This window comes from Myripristis murdjan, chromosome 16 (genome assembly GCF_902150065.1).
Source record: "Myripristis murdjan chromosome 16, fMyrMur1.1, whole genome shotgun sequence".
Lineage (NCBI taxonomy): Eukaryota > Metazoa > Chordata > Actinopteri > Holocentriformes > Holocentridae > Myripristis > Myripristis murdjan.
Window position 1 is genome coordinate 1162501 of NC_043995.1, and position 22500 is coordinate 1185000.

The 22500-nt window shown below is 39.7% G+C and overlaps 1 protein-coding gene across 2 annotated transcripts in view; it reads right to left on the minus strand.

Annotated features, from left to right (window-relative positions):
• dyrk1b (dual-specificity tyrosine-(Y)-phosphorylation regulated kinase 1B) overlaps window positions 1-22500 on the minus strand; it is a 118212-nt gene that overhangs the window by 2605 nt on the left and 93107 nt on the right. For both annotated transcript variants that reach the window (XM_030071610.1, XM_030071609.1), the window contains exons 4-12: window positions 19379-19567; window positions 16875-17022; window positions 14294-14443; window positions 11321-11457; window positions 9567-9713; window positions 7081-7221; window positions 2660-2780; window positions 2390-2572; window positions 1025-1128 (exon numbers count right to left, since the gene is read on the minus strand). In XM_030071610.1, coding sequence (XP_029927470.1) covers window positions 1025-1128; window positions 2390-2572; window positions 2660-2780; window positions 7081-7221; window positions 9567-9713; window positions 11321-11457; window positions 14294-14443; window positions 16875-17022; window positions 19379-19567 — 1320 coding nt within the window. The remainder of the gene's footprint in view (window positions 1-1024; window positions 1129-2389; window positions 2573-2659; window positions 2781-7080; window positions 7222-9566; window positions 9714-11320; window positions 11458-14293; window positions 14444-16874; window positions 17023-19378; window positions 19568-22500) is intronic.

Genomic DNA, 22500 nt, shown 5'->3' on the forward strand with positions numbered 1-22500 from the left:
AATTTGAAATATTGTGGAAAGTGTTTCATTTGTTGACTAGAACTATGACTAACACTACTGGTCAATGACATTTTTTGTGAGATGAAAATTAAAAATGAGCCTTTGTTGACAAAAACTATGACAAAATATAATGACATTTTCATCAGAAAATGAAAAAGAAATAAATGCCAAAAATAAAGGAATGGAAACACAGCTCCCAGCCTCAATTTGGAAGGGAACAGATATATGGGCAAATTTTACTTTTGATATTTAACACGGAATAAAAACAAAAGCTAGATACAAAATACTATACAAAAGAAGGAATGTAAAACACTTTGTGAATAAAGGCCACTAACAAATAATTGAATGAGGAATTTCAAAGAGAAAATAAATGTGAAAATGATTCGGTAGGATTAGATTGAAACATTTGTTCTCATCAGCTAGTTTCAGTTTTTATAAACAAAAGCTAAACTTAAACCAACATAATTCAAATGACTAAAATGTGGCTAAGACTAAGACTGGCAAAAGACTGCGACTGAAACTAAATCAACACTGGCTGTCATAATGAAAACTGCTCTGGAATTTACTCCAGCTCCCTCAGGGCCCCTCATCATTCTCACTTCTTCATTTTCCATGCTGTCAAAATCTTCCCAATAAGCCCCACCCACTGTCTTTATTTATTTATTTATTTATTAGACGACACCATCATTTCATCGCCAAATAAACAAAATCATCAAATCAGAATTTCTCTCCACAGTTTTCTCTATCAAAAGCTTCTTCCTTCCACAAAGCAAGTAGGTTTTCTCCCTGTGTTGTTGGGACACATTGACGTTCACCTCTGGAGGTGTCCCATTCACACCTGGACGGGACATGTGTGATCGGATCACCTGAGACACACCCTACTGAATTTCAATGTAAGTTCTGCTGTGTAATATTAAATACAGATGAAGTGCTTTGTGTGTTCGGTTTGTATTTGTAGTTCTTGAAAAAGCAGTTTGTAGTTACTAACTTCTGAAGTGCCAGAGATGTGTAGTGTTGCTGGTACCTGAGGGCTGGTCATCTCATAGTCAGAGTGTGTAACAGCAGAATTGTAGTAGCGGTTGCTGTAGCGGTAGTTACGGTTATCATTGGAAGAACCACTGGAGCCACCTGGACACATAAACAGATGGAGACAGTCAGAAAGCTTTTCATCTGAAGAACCCGGTCATTATCTCAGAGTGGACCTCTGATGTTTGAGCAAGACAAATTCTTGCCAAATAGTCAACAGCTTTATTGATGACCAAAAGTCATGAGGTCAAAAGAACATGTGATGTTTTACTGCCTCGATCAACTCATTTCTTTAGCTGTGATACTTGTTTCACCTGTTAAGGTCTAACCTGGAAATGTATTTAAGATAAGCAATTGGGTTTTTGGCAAAATAAAATGTTAGCTGAGGCAGGTGGGGCGGTGGGGGGTGGGGCAGCCAGAACCAGCCATCAGTAACAAGGAGAGGAAGATAGCATGACTACTGTCCTACAGAACAGCTGGGGGGAAGTGGAATAATATCACATTCTTCAAAATGGGTGAACTATTCCTTGAACTGAGCTTCTTTCATCAAGCTACAGCTCAGAGTGTGTTGGACTAGAGATTAGGGCTTAGGACAAGACAATTTAGTGTGTCACAATAATCACATCTGAACAAAGGCAAAGTAGAGACAGAGCTGTCAGTGACTACGTTTCCATGCACACCATATTCCGGTTCGGGTCAATATTCCGGTTAAGGTAACTGCGCCGCGGCAACTGGAATATTCTGTTTACATGTTACTTGGCATGCCCCCGTGTTTCGGCGTATTCCACTCTGACGTAATGCAACACTCAGCCACGGGGGGCAGCAGTACGTGTATAGGCGTCTGGTCTGCCGGAAATACAGAAGAAGAAGTCTTCTTCAACGTCTTCTTCTTCTTTTTCTTCTTCTTCTGTCGCTGTTTCTATGTTTTCTCCCACCGATATCCTCCATGATATTTAAGTCTTTCATCAGCTGAAGGCAGACTGCAGTCTCCTGGCTCTTGCTGCTGTTTGCCATGCTGTTTTCCGCACTTGCAGTAACCATAGCAACAAAGACGCCCCAGAATTCCTTGCGAATCGAACTGAATATTCCGGTTCGGGGCATTTTCCGACTAAGGTGTTTACATGCCCCAATATTCCAGTTGGAACAGGAATATGCCACGGGGCTTATTTGGAATTCTCTCCAACCGGAATATGACCTTAATCAGGTTCGGTGCGTGTTTACATGACACGTGCGCAACCGGAATATTGCGAATATTCCGGTTAAAACAGGAATAAGGTGTGCATGTAAACGTGCTCAATGGACTGTAAGGTTAGGGCCAGTGTGTGTGTGTGTGTGTGTGTGTGTGTTGGGACTGGTGTTATACCAGAGCTGGAGACAGAGCTAGTAGTGGAGGTTGAATGGGAGTGGTCCATGGCAGGAGAGGTGGATGTAGATGAACTGGTGTTAGTTCCTTCGTCTGTTGTCTTCTTGAAGAAGTTGTGCTGCAGGGCATAGAACGGTGTGATGCGGCTCTTAGGGTCATAGTCCAGCATGCGCAGGATTAGGTCTGCAAGAGGGAGAGCACAAACAATGATCACACACTGTGTCTGCTACATATTGCCAGTAATTCTCATAAAGAGCCAGTGTGTCCTACCTTTAAACTTCAGGTAGTCACAGGGGGCGTGTCCTGGCTCTCCAGCCCTCCGGCCCCCTGGCCCTCCTGTCTCTACACCCAAAATCTCATGGAGACGTCGCGTGGCCGGGGGCTTATACTCCTTGAGAAAACACACACAAACACACAACCATTACTGTATAGAAAAGTATGACGTTGGGATAATTCAACCTGCAAATGTGATAAACCAAAACAAACAAACAAAAAAACACATCACCAGGTGAAAACCTAATATATGGCCAAGCCGCAACTCCATTTAAAGTGTCTGTTCTGAAGGCAGTTCTGTGAGCAGCACCTGTACTGGACAGCAGATTTCAAAGCCTGATTATTTCTACAGTTAAATAGTGCTCATGTACTCTCACCGTCCAACACTGTTTCATGATGCAGTTCTGCTGCTGCTGGGCCTACTTCCTTGTTCTGATGGTTGCATTTTGTCAAACATCTTGATCTACTCTTACCCCCTCGTCTACTGAGCGCTTTCTGAATGTGTGATATTAACTGTCATGTGGCTCTGATATATTATTACTGATTTATAGGAAGATGAATCTGTAGCACTTATAATTATAAAATGTTTATTAATGAGAATAAGTTTGAATGCTTTTGAACATTCTTAAATAACTTTATTAATCATCAACTGCTGAACTAGATGTTCCTCAGTCTCTGGGTAAATACTGCTGTCACCTGTAATATTCCTATAGTAACTTACATTCATCTGGGGCAACCATTTAAAAGGCAGTGAATTTAGATTTATTTAGGTCAGAGCAGTTTTCATCATTCACACACTTAGGCCTAAACTTGTGATAAAGTGTTTTTTTTTTTGTTTGTTTGTTTGTTTTATTGCAGAAGGCCTGTGTATTACAATAATAACATTAAAAGTGCAATCGAGCAGCTATCCACTGCAGGTTCCACTGTAACAGGATTATGAGTTAGCAGTAGAATCTCATGCTTTTCTTATTATCCTGCAACAGGTTGTGTCATTCTAGTTCATCTATCATCTTCATTCTCTCAAAATCCTGAAAAAAATCCTGTGATTAAATTGCTACATTTAAAAAACTGAAAACAGCCCTTTGATTTGTATTACTATGATACTGGGAGATTAATGGGAAATTACTCATCGGGAGTACTGTGTGACAAAGGGTTAAAAATAAGGAGACTCCCATGAAAATTGGGAGTGTTGGTAAGTGTGAAATATATTTCTGTCAGCGAATCTCTTAGACTTCTCTCACAGTAATGTTGTTAGTCTTGCTGCAGATGCAAAATCACACACGTGCAGGAGCTTGGCTGTTCACATCAGAAGGGTATTTCTCAGCACTGGTTACACAGTGGTTAGGTTAGCCTTGATTCACACTAATACTTATTAACCCAGGGTTAATAAAGTTAATGAGGTTAAGGATTCATTGAAAATCAAAGCCCTAGGTAAATTAATATCCTCACAACACTTGTTGCACAGTTTTGATTGGACAATGAACATTCTGTTACTTTTCAAAAGGATTCTATTGCTGTTATTCCAACCTTGATTAATAGCACAGATCTTAATCTGGATTTTTTGGGGATATATTTTGATGTTGGATTCTATCCTACAATTGGTTCTCGGTTTGCGAAAAATTCAACAAAAAATGTAAAAAAATTCCTTTGCTTTGTGAGAAACTCTGAGAAATGAGAAACTCTGGGTGGAAAATCTGATCACATCCAAACTATGCATCAATAATATAACACTGGAGGGGAGTATGATGATAGTGATGAATGTTAGCCTAGTTTCCAGACCCCACAGATCATTCTGTAATTCAATGGGTTCTGGCCATGTCTCTAATCAGATATAATTTACCAAAGTCAGTGCTTGTCCCACCTATGGACCAAGACCACTGGGCAGCATTAAACCAATCACAGTAGGTTAAATGATTGCGTAATAAGGCGTCGTTGCAAAAACTTTTTGATTCGCTGACAAAATTCTAGAAAACTTCTCTGTTTCCCTTAAATATATTGTATTTGGCTATTATGAATATGAACATAAGGATGAAAAAGCATTCTATGTCAAAAATTTAATTCTGATTTTAGCAAAAATTTCAAACCTGAAATCTTCCTTGCTTTCTTTGCTTTGTATAAATCTGTATCTCTTTTGTATACTGATGCAGATGGTGCTGTTTTTGTGCTTTGTTCATGTATATTATCAATAAAATAAACATCATAGTTGCTCACAACCACTAGCATGTTTGTTTACTTCTATTAAGTAAAGGCGTCATCAAAGAATTTGTTGACCAGCCAATCAGGTATCTCTTCCAGACCTCAGGAATCTCCATGTCATTCAAGAATGTAGGTGTGGCAATTCACGAGGACCAATTTGATTTGATTTGATTTGATTTATTTGACTTATTTATTTATTTATTTATTACCAAGATGAAGGCACATGCTAAATGACAGACAGAATGAGCAGGATTCTCCTAAAAAAAACAATGGATTGACTCATACAGAAATAACCCCTCTCAATCATCGCTTATGAGCCACTAGAAGTGTGTGTTGGTGAGTATATCTGCAGAGACGCTGCCCTCTGCCTGGATTTTGTTGTTTTGCTGAGCTTGGGGCTCTCCTGGGCGTTGGCCTTTGGGCGTGTCGCTCTCAGCCAATAACACTGAGCAATGCCAGAATGATAGCGTGACATCTAACAGGAAGCTACGAAAATTGTGGATGCGGACCGTGGAAAAGGAAATGTAGCGAGGAGAAACAACAAGTGAACAAATTTTGCTCCACAACCAGAGTGAATCTGGGGTTGGCTTTCATCTGCTGGCGAGCACTGATGGAGAGGATGAGGGCAGGTAGGTGCTGGCGGGCCAAAGTACACTACTCACAAAAAGTTAGGGATATTTGGCTTTTGGGTGAAATTTATGGAAAATGTAAAATGTTCACGCTACAGTGATATTATATCATGAAAGTAGGGCATTTAAGTAGAAGCATACACTGGTGATTTCCTCATCTCAAACAATTTCTTGAAACAAAAGCCAACAACAGTGGTGGATATACCACAACAAAAAATGTCAGTGTCAATAACTTGTCATGTGCCCTTGAGCATCAATTACAGCTTGACAGCGACGTCTCATGCTGTTCACAAGTCGACTTATTGAGCACGTTTACATGCAGACCTTATTCCTGTATTAACCGGAATATTCGCAATATTCCGGTTGCGCACGTGTCATGTAAACACGCACCGAACCCGATTAAGGTCATATTCCGGTTGGAGAGAATTCCGAATAAGCCCCCTGGAATATTCCTGTTCCAACCGGAATATTGGGGCTTGTAAACACCTTAGTTGGAAAACTCCCCGAACCGGAATATTCAGTCACGACTGCGCATGCTCGACTCACAAGGCGTCTGTGGCGTCTTTGTTGCTATGGTTACCTGCAAGCGGGGAAAACGGCAGGGCGAACAGCAGCAAGAGCCAGGAGACTGCAGTCCACCTTCAGCTAATGAAAGACTTAAATATCACGGAGTAAAACGATGGGAGAAAACATAGAAATAGCGACAGAAGAAGAAGAAAAAGTAGAGGAAGACGAGGAAGAAGACTTCTTCGTCTGTTTTTCCGGCAGACCAGACGCCTATACGCGTGCTGCTGCCCCCCGCGGCTGAGTGTCGCATTACGTCAGAGAGTGGAATACGCCGAAACACGGGGGCATGCCAAGTAACATGTAAACGGAATATTCCAGTTGCCGCGGCGCAGTTACCTTAGCCGGAATATTGAGCCGAACCGGAATATGGTGTGCATGTAAACGTACTCATTGTCTGCTGAGGCATGGCATCCCACTCTTCTTGAAGGGCGGCCCTCAGGACATTGAGGTTCTGGGGTACAGAGCTCCAGCCTCTACATGGCGACTCAGCTGATCCCATAGGTTTTCTATGGGATGCAGGTCTGAGAAAGTGCAGGCCACTCCATCTGAGGTACCCCAGTCTCCAGCAGCCGTTCCCTAATGATACGACCTCGATGAGCTGGAGCATCAAACACCTGATGTGAATTTTGCCGTTAAACTCCTTGTTAGAGAACAGCAACTTGTGCAAAAAGTACTGAAACACTGAACAGTTGGACATGTGCATTCAAAAGTTTACAGAAGGTCACATTAAGTTCACCTGTAAAGGTTATAATGCATTTTAGGTTCATCCTGAAATTTCACCCGAAAGCCGAATATCCCTAACTTTTTGGGAGTAGTGTATATTCCTAGAGTGGCCATGGAATGTTTTACATTTTGTTCAGTCGCCATCGTAGGAAACAAAAACTTGATGCCAGCAGTTAGCTTAGCCAGGTTGGGTAAGGTTTGCCATGTTGTGTTTACAAACAACAACAAGAAATCTTACTCATTCTGACTTTCACTGAACTCATTTTTGGCACTAGCAGTCCCAGCAGGTGCAAGATGAAGTACCTTCTTAATGTCCTTGTTCTTCTTCACTGTCCACAGACCGTCTGACAGCTTGTCAAAATACTTCCTGGCTTTAGGAGCAGCATCAAGCATGTGGCTAGGAGGAACACCAAGAACCTCAACAATTTTATTCATCTGGTCCACCTGCACACACACACACACAGACACACACACACAGACACACACACAGACACACACACACACACAGACACACACACAAAATCATAGGTTGACATGTGTACACAGTGGGAGATTCTACTGTACATTCTAAGTATATGTGAGTGAGTGCAGAAGCAGGTTTGATAAGGTTTCAACACCAGGAACAAGACAGGTTGCTTCATGTAAAAACCCGACCACCTGAATTTAAGTTTCACAGAACTCCAGTCAAGCCTTTTTTTGTCACAGAGACCAAGCCAATACTGAACACAGGGCCAACAAGAAGCCAACAGTGACATCTGCTGGATAAAGTCTTTGAAACAAAGTCCCAGATCAACAGATATGCTGATATACAGAGTCAGGTGTTCTCAGTCAGGGAAACAGGCCCACTTTGCACTCACTCATTTCAGGTAAAAAAGATAAAAGATCTTAAACAGCTTCTCTTGAAAAACTAGAGCACAATGTAAATGTGGTATAACAACAGTGTATGAAAAAAGTAAATAAATGTTATTGCAATCCTTATTAATCTTTTCCTTGATTTTTCCCTGTATTTTTCTTTTTTCTTTTCAATATTTTGAGAATATTTGCGTGCGTTTGTAAATTTGCATATGCATGCATATACAATGGTGTTTAATTTCAGTGTTAGCCCATTTTTTGTGCATGTTATTGTACATCTCTTCTCTTGTTTGATTTTATTATACACACAAATAAAAAACTGAAGAACTAAAAGCCATACTGTAAATGATAATAATAATGATCATTTTTGTAATCTTGCTCAAATAACATTACACTGTCTAAAATTATCTATTAGTTGCTAAAGTAGCAATTAAGATAGCAGAATGAACACAACAGAAACAAGCTGAATGAAGTCCCCTGCTTTTACATATTAAGTAGAATCAATACATTCAAGTTTGTTTTTCCAGCTGCTTCATGCTGTAACAACTTCACCCGCAGCTTCACGCTCCAAACAAAAGCTGTGCCTGAGCTTTTGACACCAAGGAAAGGTTCAAAAGGTTTTAATTCATTTTTTATTTATTGATTTTTTTTTTTTTTAAAAAACTTACTCATTTCTTGTTCATATTCTGGTCATTTCTTGCTAATTTGGCTGCATAGATCACTATAATGGCTCTAAATCAGCCCCAGAATGACAAAGACCAAAAAAAGAAAAAGACACAGCATTTAGCATGGTGATATCTTGCCCCTTCTTTAGAGGGTATCTGGAGATATGAGGCAGTTGCTTCTTGAGCACCTTTTAAAACAAATTTAACAAATCTTAAGGCTTGTTAAGTTGCCCATTTTTCACATTTTATGGTACATGAAAAAAGATGAAAAAAAAAAATAATAAAGAGAAAGAATAATAAAGAAAGAAAGAAAGATACTAACACCCCACCCTGTTGGCCTTTGCATGACTTTTTAAGTCTCTGGTTTGGTATTACAAATAAATTTGAATACTAAGGGGACAAGAAAAAGATAAAAAATTTTAAAACATATCTAGCAGGTCATCATAAAGGTAGGTACTATATATTTGCTCCAGTTCAGAGGTCAGTTATGGGCAGGCATGTGCTCAGTTCTTTCTTAAATGAACCGTTAGGTTGTCTCCTTTAGGGTTAGATGGCTGCTACTAAGCCTAAGCAAGCCCTGGGACAGCTGAGGACATGCCTTGGACTGAATCTCTTACTGTAGGGAAGGATTTCAGGTAAGCAGAAAGTAAGTTGGGTTACTATGGAACAGGCATTTTCCCAACATGTAAGTGGAGCAGGTAGAAAGTATAAAAGCAGTGTTAAGAATTTTTCACATCAGAAATGTTGACCCTGATGCAGATGAACTTGATTCAATTTGACAAAAACTAGATGGATAAGTGGAATTACATCAAATGTTTATGTGGAAATTACGAGCTTGTGAATTACAACTGAAGTCTATATAATGACTTTAAAGACCTGACATTTCTAAAATCAAGTTGAACAAAATTGTCATTGCTTCTGTTTTTTGAGCATGGGGCTTTCTGAGAGATACAATATGAGCTTATTATGTTGCAAAACTGATTCTAGATCAATACTCATATATTTTGGTACTCATATGATATTGTTCTTCTGATAAGGACTGATCTGGGTTTCAGAAAATAAAACAAGTAAAGAGTAATCAAATTACTTTTTAGAGAGAGTAATTGGTAAGGTAATATGATTGCAGAAAAGAATGAAGAACTTTACTTGATTACTTTTACCCAACACTGGCTGGCTTACTCCTTTCTCCTGTGAAAATGTGCCTTTTGAATCTGTGTCAGCTGCACCCCACTATTGGACTGTGCGGTGTGTTGGTGGTGGTGTTGCTTGTACCTCGTTGGATCCACTGAAGAGAGGCTCTCCAGTGTGCATCTCCACCAGGATGCAGCCCAGAGACCACATGTCGATGGCCAGGTCGTATGGCATCCCTAGCAAAACCTCTGGAGAACGGTAAAACCTGCTCTGGATATACTGGTAGATCTGGAAGAGGTCACAGAGGAAGGTGTGTCAGGAGGAGGGGAAGCAGAGGAGGAGAAGTTGAGTTTCCAAGCAGTAGCATGAAGGAGAGTCTGGCTTGGTTTAGTCTCATATCTTTTTTTACATACTCTTGACAAATATTGCAAAAAGTGAAATGCACACACAGAGGTAAATTAGAAATTAGAAATGAGTTAACATATGTGTGGATGCAGCCACAGCTTGGGAACATATATAGTACATACATACAGATATTGCAAACGTACATACATACAGATCTACTTTATGGCAATATTCCTATTTTACCTTGTATAAATCAAATGCACAATTTTAGCTTGTGCTGCTGTGTCAAACTGATTTTCCCCTATTGGGGATCAATAAAGGTACATCTTAACTCATCCCAGTGATTTTACATGTTTAGCGTAGTACCTACAAAATGTATGTACTTAATGTTTCTGCTAATCTGATCATAGATATAATTTTTCCTATCTTTTATGCAGCTGTTGGTTTCCATTCATTCCACTATGATATGTAAATGAACTTTCAGAGACTTCAAACTTTTATCACTATCACTATCAGTATTTTAGCACTGTAATAAAGTCGTCCACATTAGCTTTCCCAAAAGCAGCAGCAGCACCTCCACCTGGGAAAATAGTCCCCAAGGAAAAGTTTGCCTTACTCAGCAAATTATCAGTTCTATGGTTTATGACTGGTGACCATTTTGTTAGCCACAGAAACAGAACATTATAAGGTGGGCGTTTCAACCAAAAATTCATATTTGAAAATGGAGGGATTTTGATTATATATTGTGAAATCTTTACTACCCCTGCATGATTTGTAAAATGTTTTGTTGCAATGTAAAATGTGGGTAGATTGTGGTAAACAGGCCAAACACTGAAAATCACTGGTGTGGACCTATGCTTTTAATTAGCCAAACATCAGCCAATCTGTTGCCACTGCTGTTCCCATCACTGTCCACTGTGAGGTGCTAAGCTCTTTTTATTTGGGTAGCTCAGGGTGGCAGAAATCAGTGTTCAACACAGCAACATGTTCAAGCACATTGTCTGTGGCTGGGACTCTATCATCCTCATTCCCTCTTTTTTTCCATATAGGTTGACTTTTACTTTTCCTGATATATCCCATACTGTAAATTTGGGTTAACTGACACTTCTAAGAGCAAAAGTGATAAGTAAATTAAAAAAAATCTCTCTCTTGCTCTCTCACTCTCACTCTCCATCTCTCTCTCTATATAGATAAAACTAGATAGATAGATAGATAGATAGATAGATAGATAGATAGATAGACAGACAGACAGACAGACAGACGGGCAGATAGATGGACAGACAGATAAGATATCAGCACTTAATTTGTGAAAAAAAGGAAAAAAACCAAACAAACATAAAAAAAAAAGAAAGAAAGAAAAAAATTCAACCGATTTACAGCTTCTTAATTAGGCCACATGTACAATAATCTGATAGTAGGACTTATTTACTCTCATTTTAAATGAATTGACCATATAGATACACAATAACTAAATGGTAAATGTTTTCGGCTATATTTGTGCGTGTGTGTGGATGTGTGTGTATATGGGTGTCAGTGAGCGGGTTTCACACCCTCTGTCCGAGTTGGCAGGAAGATCCAAAGTCGACTATCTTGATGGCAGATCTCTTAGGGTTACACAGCAAAATGTTCTCCGGCTTCAGATCGCAGTGGATGATTGACAGCTCTGGAGTGGCCAGGAATAATAATGCTGTGTAGAAAAAAGGCACATTATAATTATTGTCATTATTAGGATCATTCACAAGGTCTTGCTTGCTGTTCAGCCTGCCTTGGTAATTTACTACAGCATGGTGTCTACACATCTCACAGAGTTACAGTTAATACCACCACAACTTTTCACCACTAATTTCACTGAAATTCATCATCTTTTTCTTATTGAAATAAGCATTTCAGATAAATACAAAGATAAGAACTATGTATTTTGTTTAATGCAGAGATAAGTATTAGGTATGAATATGGTAACTTTAACTAGATTGTACAGTATGAACTGTTATAAGTTTTATAAATATCAATTTGGTCAGTGGTTTTAGAAGTGAGGTCCGAGGAACCCAAGAGGTCATTGATGTGCTTCTATATGAGTGATTAATTCACATGATATGATCTCACCACTTTCAATCTATTTGTCACTATTCAAGTATGACATCTAAATGCTTGTGAAAGCATTTATTTTTATGCTATCTTTCAGATTTTCTTTCTTTTTTTTTTTTTGTAATTTTCTGATAATTTTCTTGAAATTTGTTTTAAACTTTTTCTTTTTTTTGGCTAATTTATTAATCATCTTGTAAATTTGCTAAACAACTTACAACAGAACCAAAATACTTTTTTAGTTCACATCAGTGTCCCTGGGACAAGACCATTCCATATGGGGGTCTGTGGCTTAATTAAAGTAAGCTTGGGGGGGTCAAGAACGCCAAAAGGTTGGAAAACCCCTGCCTTATGTCGTAATGCAATAAATCCATTTGTGACTGTTTTTTTCTCAGTGCAAGGATTTTCTCAGCTTCCTCTCCATGAGTAAATATGCCAGGTAATTCTAAAAGCAGTATTAGATTCACTAAATTTAGAGTTTTCAGAAACATGAGAAATGTTTAGCCTTGTTACGGACCTGCAGACACCCTGGCATCACTGTAACAAAGAAAATATTTGCTGCTCAAAAATACCAACTAAGCACAGCTGCATGTAGAGCTGGATAACAGTAATGCCTCAACAAAGTGTTCATGTTAGAACAAATACATTACAACAGCAGTGTAAATATTTGTTTCAATATAATATGGATACTATAATTGGACTTCAACCCACAGAGGGCAATCTGTATGTGTATAATGTTCCACAAATATTCATATTATGTTATGAGTGATTTGAAAACATGCATAACTAACTCTGAATGCATATCTCAGGATACATTATTTTAATTTCACACAACAAATTTGTGTGAGTAAAGAAATGCATGTGAAATCATATTCTTGCCTTTGTGGACCAAAAATGTGAATGTAAAATGGTCTTTTTTGTGGATCATGCGACATTTTGACTTCCTTCTATTTGTTTGCAGATTTTTGTCCAATTCATCCCACAGGAGATCTGTAGAAACAAATCCACAAATGTGAGGAGCAATTACTAGCTAACACCAGTAGGTGGCGAGACATTCCCTTACACTACATTCCCTCATATCAGCAGAGGATGGAAGAAGGCTGAGGCAAGAGTCTAGTTAACTTAGCCGTTGATCCAGCAGGGGACACAACATGGAGAAGGAGTGGAGACAGGCTGGTAAGACTGACAGGAGGTGAAAGATAAAGTTTTTTTTTTCTTAGTATGATTTTACAATGAAAAAAACAAAAAACAAAAAAACAAAAACATATTGTAGACAGTAAAATATCTGTTGAACATGGTGTGCATTCCATCTTCTTTGGGCTACAGCTATTAACAGTGCCGTCCCTACACATCTGAGGGCCATGGGCAAGGAATTATTTAGGGGTCATTGCGTTTTACCATGAATATAGGTCCAGTAGATTAACTACCTGAAATATCTGATTTCATCCTCCGAACAAAATTTACTTCAGTTCTTTTTATTTTTCATTTTGTTTGGGAATTTTTTTGGATTAACAATGACGATGACAACAACAACACTAATAATAAATTCTTCTTCTTCTTCTTCTTCTTATTATTATTATCACTTGCTCATTTTCAGATTATTCAGTTCATTTCATGCTAATTTGTTTATCTCCCTTTTTTCCATGTTTCAAAGGGTTAAATGCTTGTTTCTTGGTAATATGGCTGTGTTCAGATGCCTTTCATGACCAGCGTCACTGACCTGATGTTTCAAAACTGAATTTACATTTATTCTTTTAAATATATATTTTTTGCAAATTTGCTAATCACCTCCCCATGTTTTTGAGAGAAATCAAGTGAGTTTGTGAGGTTTAAAAGGATTAAATTCCAGAGGTAATCCATAGTATGAGTGTGAAGCATGCAGTACATATTGATGAGTGTGTAGGACATAATGAGTAAATATCTGGTTTCAAGCACAGGTCATACTGACTGTGGGCTGCAGCTTATTACTTTGGTCTGCTGTTTAACTAGCAAAGCATCTGATGAGTGAAAATGAGATGATAATGATGGTGATGATGGTGATGTTGATGATACCAGAAGCAGAATGGATCTACAAGCTGACTCCTAGTGATCAACATCATCTCTTCTCCACCAGTCCAGTGCCAGAGATGGTGTGGAACCAGCTCTGCCTTGGTGCCTTTTGAGAACCGGCCCACATTTCCACAGGTTTCACTACCAAATATCAAACATGGAAGATGGATAGAATTTCTGAGGAAGCCGAGAGTGTCAGTACAGTGTTGATCTCTGATCAGACCACTGCTAGCTTGTCTTTTCATTGTTGGGAAAGCCGCTACTCCCGCTTTTTGTCACCGGCACCAGTATTTTTTCCAATGGAAATGTGTGGAGCTGGTTCTGGATCAGGCCCCGGCACCGGCGTTGGTGGAGAGGAGATCCATGTGTTGTGTGTGTGCACGTGCTCCTACCTGTACAGAGCTGCTGTGCAAATTTCCTGGTGAGGTTGAGGGAGACTCCTCTGAAGTTGGTGTTCCTCAGTAGATCATACAGATTGTAACTCAACAACTCAAACACCAAACACAGGTGGTTCCTGAACATAAAGTGACGCTTCAGGTGGACTAGACACGTTCAGAGACAGAGGCAGAAGGAAAGACAGGGAGAAAGAGGAGAGGAGAGAAGAATCTGCAGTGAGGATCCAATAAGAAGGTTTGCCTTGCTCCACCTGACTGTGATCATCTGCAGCTTCTTCTGCAGCTTGTGGCCCTGTGGCAAATCGGGACTTCTCCTTAACTGTCCATGATTATGTCCATGACTATTTTAAACAGTGTAAAAGCACTTTTTCTTACTGTAGGTATTGGTGATTTTTGCTATCTACTCATTTATCAGTTCATTTATTATTTATTTTGTTGTAGATCTAATTTCTTAATGTGATTTCTTTTTGCCTGTTTCTCTTTTCTTCAAAACTCTTTATTTAAGGAGTAAATAAAACAAATGTTGATATCTATATCTACATATATCTATGTTTACAGGCTTCTCCTGGACAGCAGGTGCAGAAAAATAGCCTGGAAAACATTACACAGGGTTCACACTCCTTTATGGAAATAATTTTCCAGGATTTTTCAAGGATATATTCAATGGCTTGTGTACAAGCTAGCTGTTGTTCACAGAAGGTCATCTTAGAATGATTCAAAACTGACAAAGTGGCTAAATAGCTCAAAATAGTGGCACAAAATAGTGAAAACAATGTTTGAGTTGTTTGTGCACTGTATAACCTGTTGTTTACATGTAAAAAAAAATGTAACACATTAGCAACATGAGATAAGGATTTTCTTTGCACATTTTTACTGAGTAACTTCATCGTTCAGTAACAAAATTAATTTTCCTTTAATTAATAGCCATATGGTCCAGAGCTTATATTAATCCTATATATAATAACCCTAGGTAGAGTGTGGATCGGACCACAAATTGTTGTCTGAACCCGACTCGAGCCCGAGAGCACAGTAACCGAGCATGACCCAAAGCTGACAGGCATTCTTTTTTGTGTCTACACTCGACCTAAACCCAAGGTTTGGCTTGTTCTCCACTGCTAGGTTACAGTCACCGCCTGAAAAAGCCTACATGTTGCCTTCAGCGTTGTCATGTAAACTCCAGCCCTGTACAGGAAGTTGCCCAGAACAGACAGTAGTCCCATCATTTTTATTTATTTTATACTTGAGTTTCACTCAAATTAAGTTGACATGACTGAACCTGAACATGGCTTCTAAATTATTGTCTGAACCTGGCCCAACCTGTCAGGCCTCGACAGGCTCTGGTCGAGTATCCACACTCTAACCTTGACCCTATCCAATGAACAGCTGTGGTGGGCCAACAAATGCTTAAAGAATTTCATGAATCTGTGTTTCAGTGGAGAGCTTTAGTATCCCATGGCAGTATAAATGATCTGATGAGATCTGATGACATGTACTGTATCCTCATCCTTTCAAATCACACTCACAGGTAATGACTGGACCAAGCTGGAGCCACTTGACAGCAGTGTGGCTATGAGTTGGACTGCCAATTAGGGGTATAACTGTGTGTGTGTGTGTGTGTGTGTGTGTGTGTGTGTGTGTGTGTTATAAGTAAGTCACTGGCCTATATTAATACTGAGGCATAAGAGAGAGACTGTGTCACACTGAAAACTCATATATATATATATATCTCATACATATAACTCATAACTCATATATATCTGTATGTGTGTGTTTTTGGGCAGTGATTTTCAAAGTGGGGTCTTGGGATCCCCAGGTGTCCTTCAGGGTCTTCCTCTGGGTCCTCAGCAAAAGGAGTAATAGTTTAGGCTGCATTCAGACACTTTCAAGAGAAATCTGATCCAACATCACTGATCTGACCTCCAAATGTATCACTTTTATCATTTTAAATATAGTTTTCTTGTCGTTTAAAAAATATTTAGTTGCCAATTTTGGTAATTTGGAAAAGGTGATATTTTGACAATTTTTTTCCATGTTTTTGAAAGAAATTAAGTCAATTTGCTATGAAAAAAGGTTAGTAACAACAAAAAAAAAAAATTACTGGAACATTAGTAAACAATTAGCCAAAGAAAGAAAGAAAGAAACAAAGAAAGAAAGAAACAAAGAAGGAAAGAAAGACAGAAAATTACTGGAAAATTTGCAAAAAACCCCAAAATGACATAAAAAAAACAACAACAACAATAACAACAACCTTAAAATCATGTATTTGAACACGAGATCAGTGACGCTGGATCGACATCAGATTTCTTGTGTTCAAATAAATCTCTTGATGTAAGGGTCCCTTTAGGACAAAATCACTTGAACTGGGGGTCACTTCAAGGGTCCAGAACATGAAAAAGTCTCATATCCCGTTCAAGGTATACATCTTATCTATGTAATGTTCAATTTCACTACTGAGTGTGTTGTAGTGATCATATCATACCTGAACATTTCTTCTTCTTGGTGCTGTGTGTTGCATTGTGCACTGATATAATATTCTGTCTCAGTGTCGTATGTGTGTGCATCAGTATATGGGTCTTACCTATATAATATTTCATCTCAGTGTCGTGCTTGTTCATGAGCTCCAGCAGACGGAGCTCGATCTGTGCCTGGTTTAGAAATGCCTTCTTGTTCTTGATAATCTTAATGGCTACCCATTCCTGCTCATGGTGGTCGTAGGCCTTCACCACCTGCAGGAAAACATGGTTGGACTTTAACATCACACACTGAGAAATATTTGCAGTTTCCCAGGTCTTCATGAGTCTTCACTCCAGGTCAATGATTGTCAACTGGTGGGTTGAGGTCCACTTCATCCAAACAGAAAACAGGGGGGGAAAAATACTTTGGAGTACAGATATCCGGTACAGGATAACCAGGAAATGCCAGTTCCAAGAACAGATTCTCATTTAAAAACATATCTATCTACATTCAGTGGCCACTTTATTAGGTCTACTAGTACAATCTAATGCAGTTCAATGCAACAGCTCTGCCATGAATTCTACCTTTTTACATAGTTTATAATGTTTGGTTTTTGTTGACATTGCAGAGAATGTGTACATTTAATTTTATGTTTATTATTGAGGTTGTAGTTTGCAGAGGTCTTGTACTGGACTACATTATATTGAGAGGCGTTTCTAAATTTTTCTACTCCCTATTTATATACCTGAGGGGGACAGAATATTGGAAACAGCTGTCAATCAAATGCAGTCCAGTCCAACAGCAGCACTAACTATGAGCTCAATGCCAAACATAGAAGTGAATGAACACCTCTGTTACCGTGACAACAAGACAAGCTGAGCATTATAGGCAGCAGGAGAGGAAACTTTATGGCACAACAGTTGGACTGGATTGTATTAGATTGTGCAGGTGGACCTAGTAAAGTGGCCACTGAGTGTGTATCTAAGTGTGTATATATAAAAAAACACATACAAATAACCAACCCAAAAATTGAATTAAACAATTCATTACTTAAATTAAATTCATTAAACACACATTAAACACAGATTAAACCGTGAGATTAATTAAAAATAAATTAAAAATTAAATAAAAAATCATTTTAAAAAATGAAATCTTTTTGAAAGAAAGGGTGTTTCAATAAGCTTGCAGACAGACACTCTGTGTTTACATGCACTTTAGTAATTGGGTTATTTGCCTTGTACAGGCAGTTATCTGATTTCTCAAATGCCATGTAAACCTGATTATTGTACCATGGCTTTTTAGGTTGTGAGCATGTGCGAGGGTAGAGAGCAGATAAGGAAACTGATTAACACAGTAAACACACACACACTGCAACGCCCAGGAAAGTAAAAACCTTCTGTTCTACATTCATTGAAGAAGGCTTAATAATTTTATGTCAACGCTATGGCTTATGAAAATGTAAGGAAATGAAAAACACAAATGCCACCCATATCGGGGAAATCCCCACAACAGGCCGTCACCTAGGCCATTTACTTTTCTGTACTTTTCCGCCCTGCATGTAGGGTGATGCGAGGCTGCATAGGTCCACTAGACTTTTGCTGCGGAACCTCCATGTTTTGTGGGTGTGTACAGGGGTTGTGACTCTGTTGTGATGTTGCCAGCGCATCCCCAAACTCTACAGACCGCAAGGAGCCACTAAATTCACACTGAGAAATAAATCCAAACGTTGCTTTGGAGTGAATGTTTTGAGTACTAATGATCGGTGAAGTGTGACACTCACACTATGTGGACCGCTACACTTCCACACAGGACTTCAGTTAAGCTGAGTTATGATGTATGATATGCTGTTAGTTTATGTTGCCTACGCTCATGTGTGGAGTGCAGAGGAACGCTAAGCATCCTCCAAATCACAGACTATGAAATAGCGTAATAAATTACTGGGGAGCTGATTTGTGACACAATGAAATAAACGAAAGAGAAAAACATGGAATGAATGACGTTTCTCTATCGTTACACGATATATATTTTCATACTGCAAAGCCCGAAGCACTACAAGTGTGAACATTGTAGTACCACAACAATTCTGAGTTTGCTCACCGGCATGCCTAATTTAAGGGAGATATTCTTACCCAAGTATGCCAGGGGTCAACACCTATGTGTTTGAGTAAGGTGTCAATCTGTCTGGCTTTGTCTCCCAACATCTGGCATGCCCCAGACTTATGGCCTTGGTAGCATGGAGACAGTCCCTCTTATCAGTGTAACTGCTTACAGTGGCTGAAGAGCAGCCCAAAGGGACCTAAATGTGTCCTACAGCTACAGAGGCTGACCCTGACTGCTTAAGGCAGTACCTATGCATCACATCTGTGAGAGGAAATTCCTTCACAATGTGCACCAGCAAAAATACAACTAAGGGTTTACAAGACCCAGTAATCAGGTTTCTGAGGCAGAAATCTAGCTGTGTTAACTGGAGTTTTTCAAAAATCTCAAACAGATTATGGCAATCAGGTTTCCTGCTTACATGGCATTTCAGAAATCAGGTAACTGCCACTGCGTAACCTCAGTGCATGGAAATGCACTGAGAGATTTCATCAACAAACAAAGTGGGATGAAGTGACCCCCCACCCTCACCTGTCCGAAGGAGCCCTTGCCGATGAGCGAGTCAATCTCATAGCGGTCCAGCCACTTCTCTCCATTTTTAACAATATAGTCATAGTTGTCATCATCATAACCATCGTTGTAGACTTTTCTCTCTTTCTTGGTGCTGCTGTCCTCTGGGGGGACCTGCTGGGCCCGCCGTTTCTTCTTAGTATAGTACACCTATCGGGTGAACACAGGTTAGTTATCTTAAAGGCAGAATGAGTAGGATTTGTTGCTGAGGTTTGTAAATACAACATTGAAAGTTGGCCCATCCTCCCTGGCTGAGCTAACTGCCGGCCACCATCTACCTGTCCAACAGAAAAGAGGACAGGACCGTGTTGCTTTTCACCCTCGTCCTCTCCCTCAGTGCTCGCCAGTGGGTGAAAATCAACTCCAGATTCACTCTTACTGTGGAACCAGCTTTGTCTGCTTGCCATTTCACCTCACTGGATCATTTTTCCACCATTCAAAGGCTGATGCCCAGAAGAGTTCCAAGCTCACCAAAGGAAAAAAATCCAGGCAGGGGGCAGGGTCTCTGCAGATACAGATGCCACCACGCACTTCTAGTGGGCCATAAGTGATGATGAGTGCCTTTAAATCCTTAACTCTCCTCCATAGTAGATCAGACCTCAAATGACCAAACTTCATTCAGTCATTTTCATTTGGGTGGTGGATCCCTGGAGTCTATGCCAGAATGCAACAAGACACCCCGGACAGGTCTCCAGTCCATCACAGATACACAGATATGGACAAATGCTCATTGGGCGGTCACATTACATTTGATTCACTGAAAAAAAAAAATGTGTTAGCTGCAATGGATATTGGGATAGTATTATATAGAGTTTGATGGTGGGAGACTTCTAAAATTAGAGGTTCTTCCATATTTGATTTTCAGCCCAGGGGTTCCCACGACACTGAAGACTTCTAGTGTGCAAATTTGCAGGTCAGAGTTCAGCATGGATAAAAACTCAGTTTCATATAGTCTTAATTCTAGATGTCAGGGATCAGTGTCTGGTGAATCTAATGTTTTGATCTCTAATGTAAAAAACATGAACAATGAACTGTAATACCGGATCTTTGTGGTTGTGATGGGGTAAAAGAGTTGTGCTGAACTAATGAGGCAAAGTCCTATTCTTTGAATGAATTTTTCTTTACCACATCATTGCAAAGTAGGTCTCAGACCCAAGTGCTGATGATTCAGACTACATGCCTTTCAACTCGGAAACCATAGTTGAGGGCTCTTAGCTTTATTCTTTACATTTTTTTCTTCTTTAGCCTCTTTCACACATGGTTCCCAGTAAATTATTGGGATAATCTTCCAGGCACTAGAAGTGATTTTCACCATTCACATATGCAGCTACATTCAGGAACATTTCTGTCTTGCACCTTTTCACACATGCCATGGCAATACTGGAATAGATGGGTCAAAGGACTTAAGACTTGGCTCTTCTGCCTCATTATGTCGGGCTGACATAGAATTCCTGTTCCTGTTTCTTACACTACAGCATCTCTAACCGTTCCAGACAGCTTCATATCAATTTCATCCTCTGCACAGACTGAGAGGAGCTCCTTTATTGCTAAATCTGTCTAGTTTCCAGCCATTCTTGAAAAAAGAACGCAAGGCAAGAGCATACAAATTCACAGCTTCAAAATACGCTATCAGCAAAGTCTTGTGATTGTTTCGCTTGCTCCATGTGATGAACATTTACGTGCCCTTCCCTTCCATGTTACAATGTTGCTTTCTTTCACAACACAGCCTTACTGGCATTTTCCCTGAAATGTTAATAGGCTTTGAGGTGGGAAATTGGTGGTGCAGATTTGCCTGAATATCAATCTCTGCTCCTATTCACGCACGACCCCAAGCAGGAGGTGTGCCTGAACATTTCAGAGTAAGACAGCATGTATGTCATACAGAGGTACAGAGACTTGGTTTACTTCCTAAATGATTCATGCCATTCATGCTTTTATACTGAATGCTGCATTACAAGCAAAAGTGTGTTCAGCCCAGCCCTGCTAGAAAATCAACACAGACATGGACAGGTGACTTAGGCTCAGGCAAAAGTAACAGTAACTCGGACTAGGACTTGACTGAGGACTTATGACTTGACTTGGACTCAAGGTCTACTGACTCAACTACAACACTGCAAAGTAGTGTGCCCTCTGCTTTGAAACTACATGGTATGAAGGTAAGGAATGAAGGTAACATAAGTAATAATTCTTTCTGCAGTTTGTGTATGGAGATAGGTAAAGACTCAGGTGTTCTCTGAATAGCGACGGTGTCAAGTTGTCAAGCCTAAACTGATGCTAGACTGCTCATCATTGCTGCATGGTTTGGATGCCAATACATATTTTGCTATTTTTTAGGAAAGGCAGGGAGAGAGAAGGAATGACAGGCTGAATTCTAACCCAAGCCACTGAGATAAGGATTTAGCCTTGTCACATGGTACGTGCTCTATCAGGTGAGTTACCGTGGTGCCCCATATTTCACTATTGTAAAAAACATTTGAATGTCAATTTCAAACCTGGAATATGTCTCTTTTTTATTATGGCTATGATTATGAAAATGTATGTATATATATATACACTATATTACCAAAAGTATTCGCTCACCCATTCAAATGATCAGAATCAGGTGTCCTAATCACTTGGCCTGGCCACAGGTGTATAAAATCAAGCACTCAGGCATGCAGACTGTGAAACAAGACATTTGTGAAAGAATGGGCCGCTCTCAGGAGCTCAGTGAATTCCAGCGTGGAACTGTCATAGGATGCCACCTGTGCAACAAATCCAGTCGTGAAATTTCCTCGCTCCTAAATATTCCACAGTCAACTGTCAGCTCTATTATAACAAAATGGAAGCGTTTGGGAACAACAGCAACTCAGCCACGAAGTGGTAGGCCACGTAAAGTGACGGAGAGGGGTCAGCGGATGCTGAAGCGCATAGTGCAAAGAGGTCGCCGACTTTCTGCACAGTCAATTGCTACAGAGCTACAAACTTCATGTGACCTTCAGATTAGCCCAAGTACAGTACGCAGAGAGCTTCATGGAATGGGTTTCCATGGCCGAGCAGCTGCAGCCAAGCCACACATCACCAAGTGCAATGCAAAGCGTCGG